Raw genomic sequence first — 13138 nt, forward strand, 5'->3', positions numbered from 1 at the left:
AATCCAGGTTTTCTCACCCCCCACCCCCATACACACACAAACTCACTCTCCTGCTGGTAATAGCTCATCCAAAGTGACCACTCTCCCTACAATGTGCATGGTAATCAAGGTGGGCCATGTCCAGCACAAATCCAGGCTTTCTCACCCCCCCCTTTTTTTCCCGGGGACACACACACACACACAAACTCACTCTCCTGCTGGCAATAGCTCATCCAAACTGACCACTCTCCAAGTTTAAATCCAAGTTTAACCAGAACGTCTGGGGGGGGGGGAGGGCGCTAGGAAAAAACAAGGGGAAATAGGCTACCTTGCATAATGACTTAGCCACTCCCAGTCTCTATTTAAGCCTAAATTAATAGTATCCAATTTGCAAATGAATTCCAATTCAGCAGTTTCTCGCTGGAGTCTGGATTTGAAGTTTTTTTGTTGTAAGATAGCGACCTTCATGTCTGTGATTGCGTGACCAGAGAGATTGAAGTGTTCTCCGACTGGTTTATGAATGTTATAATTCTTGACATCTGATTTGTGTCCATTTATTCTTTTACGTAGAGACTGTCCAGTTTGACCAATGTAAATGGCAGAGGGGCATTGCTGGCACATGATGGCATATATCACATTGGTGGATGTGCAGGTGAACGAGCCTCTGATAGTGTGGCTGATGTTATTAGGCCCTGTGATGGTGTCCCCTGAATAGATATGTGGGCACAGTTGGCAACGGGCTTTGTTGCAAGGATAAGTTCCTGGGTTAGTGGTTCTGTTGTGTGGTATGTGGTTGTTGGTGAGTATTTGCTTCAGGTTGCGGGGCTGTCTGTAGGCAAGGACTGGCCTGTCTCCCAAGATTTGTGAGAGTGTTGGGTCATCCTTTAGGATAGGTTGTAGATCCTTAATAATGCGTTGGAGGGGTTTCAGTTGGGGGCTGAAGGTGACGGCTAGTGGCGTTCTGTTGTTTTCTTTGTTAGACCTGTCCTGTAGTAGGTAACTTCTGGGAACTCTTCTGGCTCTATCAATCTGTTTCTTCACTTCCGCAGGTGGGTATTGTAGTTGTAAGAAAGCTTGACAGAGATCTTGTAGGTGTTTGTCTCTGTCTGAGGGGTTGGAGCAAATGCGGTTGTATCGCAGAGCTTGGCTGTAGACGATGGATCGTGTGGTATGGTCAGGGTGAAAGCTGGAGGCATGTAGGTAGGAATAGCAGTCAGTAGGTTTCCGGTATAGGGTGGTGTTTATGTGACCATTGTTTATTAGCACTGTAGTGTCCAGGAAGTGGATCTCTTGTGTGGACTGGACCAGGCTGAGGTTGATGGTGGGATGGAAGTTGTTGAAATCATGGTGGAATTCCTCAAGGGCTTCTTTTCCATGGGTCCAGATGATGAAGATGTCATCAATATAGCGCAAGTAGAGTATTCAGTTGATGTTTAGGGCACTGTATCACTGAAAGTGTTAATTTTTGTAAGAAAGATAAAACATAGGCTCTGACCAGGCATATTTCTCAAGATATGGGTATTAGCATATAGCCTTGACTCCAGCTTTGACCAGAGAATGTTCTCTCTCTTAACCTGTGTTCAAATCTGCAGCATCACTTGTCACACCAGTGGAATCCACTTTTAATCTCAATGTTATCAACAGTGCTGAAAATTTGATCCTCTAGGTATCTCCACTCACAGGGGTATCTGATTCATTACTGCACTTAACACCATCCTTTCTGAGCCCTCAAATTAAGGAAATCAGGGCTAGGTGTATGCATGCTTATTGGAAAGGGCATAGTGAGCACAAGGCCTGGCTTTGTTAGCAGTGGATGTATTGTTTCCATGGGCGGCTCAGTGTGCGTGTCCATGGGGATTCTAGGTTGGGAATGCTGAGAACGGCTAGCCGAGAAAAATTGAAATTATAGATCGTGATCATACAATAACATCTTTATAACTAATTCATGTCTGTATCATACTTCCACTTTACATGCTCTGCATTTGCTGAACACACTATGGATCACCTTTCTCCTTCACTTCTTCTTTCTTCTTCTCACTGCCAGTTTCTTCCCCTCCCTTTCTTTCGTTCTGGGAAGATGCATTCCCTCTTCTTTAATTATTTATATAATTTTGTATCTATGTAAAATGCATTGCAAACTATTAATTAAAAATATAGTTTCTATATTGACTCAGTTTTGTGGGACATGACAAGACTGCATAAGTTGCTATACTTAAAAAGGACACTGTTGACTTGTAATGTATTGTAAATAAATATCTTTTTCCAGTTTACTAATAACACCTATGATTAGTAAAAGTAAAATAACTTTTAAAAGTCTATTTACTTAACCCTATGCTCTTTGTTTACTTTTTCATATTTATTTTAGTGTGAACAATGAAAATTAGTGAAGTCTGTTTCAATTTTGTTACAACTAGTTTCACTTTCAGTTTCTCAGTGCTGCAATGTTTGGGTTTCAAGCACTGCAGGTGAATGTTTTTAACTATTTGAAAAAATGTTTCATGACAAACGTATCTACAGTATTTGTAAAGTCAGTTTTTATAAAATCTAAATGTTAGGCCAAATTATTTTCCTCTGTGTCCTTTTAAAATGGGATAGAGCACTGGACTGGAACTTAGAAAACCTAGGTTCTATTTCCAACTCTGTCACCTGGGTGATCAAGTCACTTTGCCTCCTTGTGCCTCAGTTTCCCCATCTCTAAAATGGGGATAATACTTACCTCCTTTGTAAAGTATTTTGAGATCTATGGCTGAAAAGCACTATGTACCTAATAAGTCTTATTATTTTAGTTAGAAAAGTAGAAAAACAGAATATACTTTTTTCTTAATTATATTCATATAAAATTTACTCCACTTACATGTCTAAAGAAAATTTTTCTGATTGCCAGCCCTGCGAACTCATGCTGGGATCTGACAGTCAAACTATGTCCTGATGAACAGGACTTCATCCGACAAAGTGGGTTTTAGCCCACAAATGCTTATGCCCAAATAAATTTGTTAGTCTCTAAGGTGCCACAAGGACTCCTCGTTGTTTTTGCTGATACAGACTAACATGACTCCCACTCTGAAATATGTCCTTTCTGTCACTTATAACCAACAGTAAAGATTCTGCAGTTGGAACTTAGGTGATGCTTTTGTTGATTATTCATAAGCCAGAAGAGATTTCAGATCACTCTACCATTGCTATACTGACTCTTCAATTCTAACGGTAGTAAAATTTACTTTGTCAGTAAACAGATATGACCTGAACGCAGATGGAACAGATGTATTGAGTAAGAACTTCAAGAAGGTACCGTTTCTACACAGTCACTTTTCAGACTATAACTAAACGATATTCAAAACAGGCTTTGTCATGCTTGGCCAAGAATTTCTTTGTTATGATGAGTTTAAATGTTACCTTAAATGTGACAGAATCATAAAAGTTAGAGAAAGTGAAAAATAAGAAGACTTAGCATTTGTAAAGTGCTTTTCATCTATAGATCTCAAAGTTCTTTACAAAAATTAATAAGTGTAAGGAAACAGAGGCACAGATATGCAACTTGCCCGAAGTCAAGGTGGGTATGTCTACATAGCAAGCAGCAGCCTGTGGCAGCGAGTCTCACAGCCTGGGTCTACAGACTTGGGCTGACACTACGGGCTAAAAATATCTGTGTAGATATTTGGGCTTGGGTCCTGAAGCCTAGCAAGGGGGTTAGGCTTCAAAAACCAACCTGAGCTTGAACAGGTGCACAGTTATTTTTAGTGCCATAATGTGTGCCCTGCAAGCCTGAGTCTGTAGACCCAGGCTCTAAGACTCACTGCTGTGGGCTGCAGCTTGCTGTGTAGACATACCCTATGAATGCTCAGAAGAGAGTCCAGGGTCTTGACTCTCAGTCTGGGGCATGATTCAAAGGCCACTGAAGTCAACAGAAATATTCCCATTGAGTTTAATGGGCACTGGATCAGGCTTCTGATGCTCTATACTAACTATTACAGACTTGTTCCCTACAATACATTTTTAGTCTTTTGTTCAACTAATGTTAAATCCCTTCTTAAAATACATTTCTGATGTGATGGAAATCTGATACGATGTACCGGAAATCAGCCAACCAATTATGACTAGGCTGTGTAGTAGTTGGGAATAGCCGATTTATTTATTAAAAAAATCTTTCAGGTGATTTAGAACTATCAAGCTATTGAACAGCTAAACCTAGGTAACTTATTATAGTTACCCCATTATTCCTCCAACCCCTTCAGTCCTACTTGTCACACCTACTGGTTGTGTCTTGTCTCAAATTAGATTTAAAGCTCTTTGAGGTAGAGTCTATATCTTCTCACGTGTTTCTGAACAGTACCCAGAACAATGGTAATGCGGAGTGGGCATTACTCCAATATATCATTAAATAATAAAATATTATTAATAATAAAATAATAATACATATTTCAATAAATATTTTTTCACACACTTCCTCAAGGAACTCTTTCACAATATTATAAAGGTGTTACAATTACATACAGGCTTCAACCATGTAATTTGGATTTTGGTCTTCCACAAAGTTCAGAGGTTTTTGTGCGTGTCAGATTCAGGGTTTTGATCAGTTTACTATAGAGTCTAGCTGTGAAATTCAGATCTGAACTTCCGCATAATCTGGGATTGTTTGGCTCCAGGGCTCTGACTTAGAATATTGTATGGGGTGATCTTATTCAAAACCATGCAAGCGACTCACAGATCTACTCGTCCACTCTGGACCTGTCTCCTGTCTAAATTAAAATATTAGCCTGTCTTTCTGACATCATTTCATGGATACCCAGCTGTCAACCCAAGCTCAGCATGACCAAAACTAGACTTTTGATCTTTCCCCACTAAGTTCTTCGACCTTTCTCAGTCACTGTGACCACTGACACTCATGACAGTAATATCAGTTTAGTCTTTATTTTGTCCCTTCCTCTAGATCTAATGCATCCAGGCTGCGTCTAAATCTTGCCACTTCTTCCTACACATCATCTGTAAGATCCAGTATTTCCTTTCTACCCACATAGCTAAAACTCTTTGCCAGGCCCTCATTATCTTGCTTCCTGACTATAACCTCTTCTTTTCTCGTCTAATGCCATCTTAAATTCATACAAAATGCTGCTGCAAAAATCATCTTTCTCACTTGCCACATCACCCCCCTCTTTGAACTCATCCATTGCCTCCCCTTATAGTACACAAGCTACTGGTCTTCAATTTTAAGGTTCTTCACCAACTATTCCATCCCTTACTTTACTCTCTTATCTAACACACTGTGGAAACAACAACTCCTGCCTTTGCTATGTCCAGGATGCCAACCCAGAGTGCCCATCTGTCAAATTTCCCAATGAACACCTTCGTGCTTTCTCCCACACTCACTCTTATACATGGGGAGAAGCACTCTGTAAAAATCTGCAAGGCCACAACCGCTTTTAAAACCCACCTATACCATGATGACTACAAAATATTTGACAATGATTAGGCACCTGGTCTGCTGTGACCACTGCTTATATGATTGATCACAATCATCTTACTATTATCTTGTGCTCCCCTCTCTGTTTTCTCTCATCTTATACATAGATTATAAGTTCTCAGGGGCATGGACTGTCATTTTATGTGTATGCAGTGCCTACCTAGTGCAATGGGGACAATCCTCGATTTGTGGCCTCAAGATGCTAACACAATACAAATAAATAGTAGGCCAGCAGTCCCAAACTTCCCCCCAGTTTGTGGTTGTTCAGTTCCCAGCACATTCTGGCTCAGCCTACTCACATTCTCTTTAGATTTTTATACTATGCTCATTATTGTAAGAACCTTTAAATACTGCATTAAGCAACATGATTACACATCTGTCGCATTTGTTCTCTTATCCTTCCCTGGTGGAAGAAGTGTATGGAGAGGAGTATCTTGTTTTGATAAGGTTTTGTTTTGTTTTGGTTACATATACCTGTTGCTCGGAGTTTATAATAGAGAAGGCAAAGTAAAAGAAATGTGCCTTGCACACGGAAGTGGAAAGTGGTGAGGTTTGTGATAGTTCTTAGTTCCGAGGGAAGTTCATTCCACAGTCTCAGATTACCTGTGGAGAAGGTTCTGTCTCTGACATGGAAGAGATTTACTCTTAGGCTATGGCTACACTACAGCTTAAGTCGAGATAAATTATATCGCTCAGGGGTGTGACTTAGCCACCCCACTGAGTGACATACCTTACGCTGACTTAAGCACCGGTGCGGACAGCACTATGTTGGCAGGACAGCTTTTCCCACCAACATAGCTACTGCCACTTGTGGGGACTGGAGTAATTAAGCTGACGGGAGAGCTCTTAGAAAAGAGATGACTAAGGGGGGATATGAGAGAGGTCTATAAAATCATGACTGGTATGAACAAATTCATAGGGAAGAATTATTTATCTCTTCACATAACACAAGAACTAAGGCTCACCTGATGAAATTAATAGACAACAGGTTTAAAACAAACACAAGGAAGTACTTCTTCACACAACACATGGTCAGCCTGTGGAACTTGCTACAATGGGATACTGTGAAGGCCAAAAGTATGGGTTTGAAACAGAATCAGATAAGTTCACAGAAGATAGGTCCATCAATGGTTACTGGTCAAGGTGGTCAGGGATACAACCACATGCTCTGAGTGTCCCTAGCCTGTTTGCTAGGAACTGGAAGTGGGTGACAGAGGATGGATCACCTGATGATTGCCTGTTCTGTTCATCCCCTCTTAAGCATCTGATACCGGCCACTGTAGGAAAACAGGATACTGGGCTAGATGGACCCTTGGTCCAACCCACTACAGCAGCTCTTGGGTTCTTAACATCCATGCAGTTTGGAAGCCCTCAGCTCCAGGTCAACCCCCAGGTGCACAGGGGGTTCTAGAGCTGCACCTTGGGTTGCAGTGAAGGGGGGGGGGCTGGTTTGGAGTCACCACCCAATTATTATACAACATGTCTAGGGCTTTATAGGACCAGTTGGTACATACATACATACAACACTGAGGATGGGAAGCTTGTGCCCCCCTCACAGACCCCTCCACGTGCTGGGTTCGCCGCTCTCCTTCACGCGCTGACTCAGGAGGAGGCGATAACGACAGGGCGGGTCACCCTGCTATTTTGGCCGGGCTGAGGGCAGCCGGAGGCGGCGGGGCAAGCTGCTCAGTGCCCGCTTTGGGGGGTGACGGCGTGTCCCTGCAGCAGCCGGGAGGGGGGGGGGGGGTGACACAGCGCGGTCCCCGGGCCGCCGCTCGGCGCCACTCCCCGCCCCGCCAGCTGCGCTGAGGGGTATAGTTAGGCAATGAGCGAGCGCGGAGCTATGCGCCCAGGGCGCGGGGCGGCGTGTCCGGCAGCTCGGAGCGGAGGCTTGTGGGTAAGGGAGGCCGGCTGCTGGGTGTCAGGCTGAGGGGCGGGAGCGGAGAATGGGGGCGGCGGGAGGCAGCGGCAGGGACAGTGACTCGCTGCGGGCGGCGGCCGCCCCATGGACTGAGTGACACGGCGAGAGAGGGGCAGCAGCGAGCCTCCCGCCGCCGCTGGGAGCCGCTTCTCCCGCCCAGCCGCCGCCGGAGGAGGAGGGGAGCCGGCCTCCAGCGCCGCCCGCCGCTTTCCCTCCGCCGCGGCGGGTGTTTGGCTGGTGCAATGGCCAGGCTGGTGCCCGGGACCCGGCAGTGACTCGGTGTCCGTCCAGAGCCGCCCTGAGCGGGGGGGGAGTCGGGGCCGCCCCGGGAATCTCTCTCCCCCCAGCCCCGGCTGCCGCTCCGGGCTGTTCATGCGTTTGCAGCTGAGCGGTGCCCAGGGGCGGAGCAGCCTCCGCAGCGCCCAGTCGGGGAGCGTCCCCTCTGCTCCTGAGACAGGGCCCAGGCCCGGCCGGGAGCCCCCGGCTTCTCCGCAGCGCTAGGCCCCGGAGCGGACACCGGGGCCGGCTACAGAGTGATCTCCTCCTGCCCGGCAGCTCCACAGCCCCGCGGGGAGGGGGAGGATGAGCCAGCTTCAGACGGCGAAGATGTCCGCTCTCCCCCCGCCTGCGCCTCTGGAGCCCGGGGAGGGGGTGACCACGAGCCGCCAGAGGAAGCTGGAGTCCATGATCCGAGACCCTCGGTCCCCAGTCAATGTGGAAAGTTTGCTGGTGAGTTAGACCCACCCCGGGCACAATAGGGGCCTTTGGAGCTTCCCCCTCCCAGGGCTGGATCGATCGATGGACGGACGGACGGACTGGCTGGGCGGGGTGATAAACAGCGCTCCCCTTGGCTTGTTCGGAGGGCAACGGTTCACTCAGACGTGGATGGGTTTTTGGTAGATGTCCCCCTCAGCGGGTGCATACCTACAGCCCCCTTGGCTGAGGGGTTGTGTCTCTGTGGGTGGGTGGGTACGTGGGTGGGGGAAGGAATGGGAAAAGAGAGAGAGAGAGTACTTCCCGATGGGTGGGTTGGGGGGAGCTCTCGCTTGATGACTTTGAAAGGGATGGTGAGTGTTCTCCCTGTGAATGAATTTGGGAGGGTGTTGGTGCGATCCCCCTTTGGGATAATGAGGGAAGGCCATGATGGTGAAAATGTGCTCTTCTTGATGGCTGGCGTTGGGCAGGAGCGGGATGGTAGAGAACAACTCTCACCCGCCCCCCAGTGAACTTTGTGTGTTTGTGTTGGGGGTGGGGGGCTGTGGAGTGCTTCCTGCTTGACTGGCTGAGAGGGCTTCTTTCTTGGATGATGAGGGAAATGCCTTTGGATGTGGGCAGAGAGCTCCTTTCCCTTAGCTTTATTTGCACTTAATTTACTTAATCTCCTACCAAGCATGGACTCTAAGATTATTTTGAGAATTGGAAGCAAATACGTTTTTCTCCTATGTAGAGTCCAGGTGTGTGCCACCTCCTTCTTGGGGCCCCCAAATTAAACCACACTCAATTACTGTGAAGTTAAAGATGAGACTTGTGGCCCGGAGCATGATGTAGAAACGCTGCAGGAAAAGAACATGTCTAGGAAATAAATGTATCTTGGGGATATAACAGGGACACTTATTTCCTCTTGGGGTGAAGAGATTTCTCTCTGCCTTTTGTAATATAGCATTTTTTTCCTGTTTGAGTATGAAGTGCTGTTTTCTTTCCGGGGAAACCCATGCCTCCAAGAAGGAGTGGAAAGGGAGTGTGATCTCCTCATCTGAAACATGGAAGCCAGGGGTCGGCAAACTTTTTGGCCTGAGGGCCACGTTGGGGTTGTAAAATTGTATGGAGGGCCGGGTAGGGAAGGTTGTACCTCCCCAAACAACCTGGCCCCTGCCCCCTATCCACCCTCTCCCACTTCTCACCCCCTGACTGCCCATCTCTGAACCCCCTACCCATCCAACACCCCTGCTCCTTGTGCCCTGACCGCCCCCTTCCGTGACCCCCCCCACCCCTAACCGCCCCCTGGAACCCCCCACCCCTATCCAACCCCTCCTGTCCTCTGACTGCTCTGACCCCTATCCACACCTCTGCCTCTGACAGGCCTCCTGGGACTCCCGAGCCTATCCAACTGGTCCCCTGTCCCCTAACTGCCCCCCCAAACCTCCGCCCTATCCAACCACCCCTTGCTCCCTGTCCCCTGACTGCCCCCCAGGACTGCCCACCCCCTTACCATGCCGGAGCCAGCCACACCACTGCACTGCCTGGCAAGAGTGGCGTCGTGCAGAGGCTGTGCGGGAGGGGGAACAGTAGGGGAGGGGCCGGGGGCTAGCTTCCCCGGCTGGGAGCTCAGGGACCGGGCGGGATGGTCCCGTGGGCCGGAGTTTGCCCACCTCTGATGTAAGCCCTAGAAAGATGGTAGGGGGAGTCTCAGTGCTTTTACCAGGCATCAGGTCTTCTCTGTCAGAACGGTGTTCTGTGGCAGAGAAGTCCTAGTACCTGCAGCCTGAGTGAAAGGTTTGAATTTTTTTTCTTTCTCTGTTCCAAGAGTTGTTCATTGCAGACACTTATTCTGAGAGGCCATGGGAGTCGTTTGCAAAAATGACTCAGTCCTGTTTGGCCAAAGTGCAGGAACTGACTGAACAGTGTGTGTGTGTCTGTGCTGGGGGGTGGGGAGGGGGAAGGATGCAGGGATCCCCTGTAATGTGTATTAAGTTCTTTTCATGGATCTAGTTGTGCTATTCCTGTCATGGATACTCAGAGGTTACTGTCACCCGTGATACTTGATGGAGAGGGTGGGAAATAGTGCTACTGATTTTGCTGGGCCCTGATAGGGTTTAACCTAGGCCAAAGCAAAGAGAGCTGCCTCTGGGCTTCACTCCCAGCATTTTCATGTCGGTATTTCATTCGGAAAACTTTGACCTATGGCCAGAAAGAGTAGTTTAAAATAGTACAGCAGATCTGAAAAACTCATCAGGTTAATACTTAATGCTGGCTGATTTTTTTTCACACTTTATTTTCAGCTTTTAAACTCATTATTTTTTGTCCTTGGGCTTGGGAGGGTAGATATTGTAAAAGTGCAGTTGTTAATGTGATCTTGAATAAAAATCACATGATGCAAAATTAAGACCAGTGTCTGCTTGACAGTAGTTTAGCATAGCTTATACATTTTGTAAACTTACACCAGTATATTGTGGTTAGATCACCTTATGCAATAAATGAGACATCACAGAACAAGGTAAGAGGTTTATTGAGTAGATTATTAGTGCTTATTTTTTATAGTAAAGGGCATAATTTTGTCACATGCACTCCCTCTTTCTAGAATAGATACAACTTAAATATTGTTTGGAATGAATAACAATGGATAAAATTGTATAATGCGTATACGCAAAATAGTAAAATTTGATCGTCTCTGTTTTATACGTCTAAAATAATCAGTTACTAAAGAATTTTGTTGTTGTTGTTGTAGTATGTGAAAGCTGTAGTAATTATCCTACAGATATTTTTACTCTTAGAGCTTGATAGTGTAGCTTTGTGAAGGTTAGCCTGGTGTTCCATGCTTGTTTTCTCCTAGATTGAATATGATGTACTGCATATGAAAACCTCACATTTAAGTAGAGAGGAAGGTTTCTTTATAAACAGCTAGTTAGGGCGATTTGTGCTGAAAGTAGAAATGTACTTAAAGTGGAAATACAGTGGTAGATATTGGGGATGGGGAAACTAGTTACATTACAAAAAAAAAGTTACATTATTTTTAGGTTGATGAAATGGTAACTGATCATTGTCTGAATAGGAAGAGTTTAAAACATAAACTATAGAATGGAATCTGAAGTGGAATCTGTTTCCTAATACTGTACATCTAATAAGTCATAAAACAGCTGTTGTTCTGCATTTTGTGTGTGTATCTTATTTTCTGTAAGCTGTAGAGAGGGGGAAAATAATAGTTTTAATCTGCAGCACATGGTGCAAATTTGAAAGAATTGAAAAGATGAGGTAAGGATTATCTTTCTTGAGATATCAGTTCCACTGCTTAGCACAGGCTATTCTATTCAGTAATTTATAAGTGAAGAGATTTTTGCAGTGTGCAGTCTGGAACATGGCTAAATGTTGATCAGTAGAGCCTAAGGAGCCCAGTATGTAGATGCATAGCGTTTAAGGCCCTCTAGTCTGGCCTCCTGTACATCAGAGGCCGTTAAATTTCAACCAGCTACCTCTTTATTGAGCCCAGTATCTTGTTTGATGGTAGCATATCTTCTAAAAAGACATCCAGTCTGATCTGAAGATATCAAGAGATGGAGAATTCACCGCTTCCCTTGATAGTTTGTTCTAATGGTTAATCACCCGCACTGTTTTTGTTAGTTAAATGTGCCTTATTTCTAATTTGTCTGGCTTTAGCTTCCAGCCATTGGTTTTTGTTATGCCTTTCTCTACAATACTGACGAGTCCTATAGTACCCTATATTTTTTCCCTGTGAAGATACTTACATACTGCAATCAAGTCAGCTTTGTCTTCTTTATGATAAACTGAACACATTGAGCTCTTTAAGTCTCACGCTTAGGGCATTTTCTCCAGCCATCAAATTATTGTTGTGCCTCTTGTCTGCACCCTCTCCAATTTTTCAAGGTCCTTTTTAAAATATGCACACCAGAGATGTACACAGTATTCTAGTATTGGTCTCAGTGATGCCATAGACAGACATAAAAACAATGAGGAGTCCCGTTGCACCTTAAAGACTAACGGATTTATTTGAGCATAAGCTTTCGTGGGTAAACAAACCTGAATCTGAAGAAGTGGGTTTTTTACCCATGAAAGCTTATGCTGAAATAAATAAGTCTTTAAGGTGCAAGCTCATGTTGAGTTGCTTTTCTGCTGTGACCCCCTACTTTTTCAGAATCACTGTTTCCCAGTACATAGTCATCTATTCCATAGGTACGGCCTGCGTTTTTTCCCTTTTAGATGCGTGACCTAATGTTTGGATGTATTAAAACATGTTCTGTTTGAATGGGCCCAGCTTACTAAGTGATGCATATTGCTCTGTAGGTCTCATCATTGTTTACTGTTCTGTCAGTCTGTCATTCACAAATGTATTGGAAGTGATTATATATTTACTTCCAGATGATTGATAAAAATGTTGAATAGTGTCAGGTGTGTAGTACTGATCCCTTTAGAACCCTACTAGAGATACCGCTATTCAGTGATGATTCCCCATTGATAGCTGCTTTTTTACATCTGTCAGATAGTTCTTAATCTGTTTAACTCATGCTTCATTATATGCCAGTATTATACACTTCATTTATGTAACAGTTGTATCACTCAATGGGTTTGTCTTTATTAGGATTTAAAAGTGTATTGATAAGTGTTTGCTAATACTTAACATGTTCTAAAAATCTAGTGCAGACAAGGCAGTGTAGACTGAAGGGTTGAAGCTAGGTCCCTCCCCTGATTCAACTCTATCAGTTTAGCACACATGACATTCTAATATTTTAGTTTCAGAGTAGCAGCCGTGTTAGTCTGTATTCGCAAAAAGAAAAGGAGTACTTGTGGCACCTTAGAGACTAACCTATTTATTTGAGCATAAGCTTTCGTGAGCTACAGCTCACTTCATCGGATGCATAAGCGTCACATGGATTAGTTTGCAGGAGAGGGGCTTTAATAAGTAAAACTTTAGAATCAATTCCCATTTTCTCTTCTAACAGAAAAGCCGTCTGATTGGCATGTATTTTCTGCTACATAATTCTGAATGAGTAATATTAGTCCATCATTTATTAATTTGCACAGTCAAACACCGGGAAGAGCTCAGTGAA

At 44.8% G+C, this 13138-nt stretch overlaps 1 protein-coding gene across 3 annotated transcripts in view; it reads left to right on the forward strand.

Annotated features, from left to right (window-relative positions):
- The first annotated feature begins 7276 nt into the window (after positions 1-7276).
- ROCK2 (Rho associated coiled-coil containing protein kinase 2) overlaps positions 7277-13138 on the forward strand; it is a 163546-nt gene continuing 157684 nt past the window's right edge. For 2 of the 3 annotated variants that reach the window (XM_073336009.2, XM_073336010.2), the window contains exon 1: positions 7350-8087. In XM_073336009.2, the coding sequence (XP_073192110.1) occupies positions 7941-8087 (147 nt within the window). In that variant the 5' untranslated portion in view covers positions 7350-7940. The other variant, XM_073336011.2, reaches the window with a different exon arrangement.

Source organism: Lepidochelys kempii, chromosome 3 (genome assembly GCF_965140285.1).
Source record: "Lepidochelys kempii isolate rLepKem1 chromosome 3, rLepKem1.hap1, whole genome shotgun sequence".
Classification (NCBI taxonomy): domain Eukaryota; kingdom Metazoa; phylum Chordata; order Testudines; family Cheloniidae; genus Lepidochelys; species Lepidochelys kempii.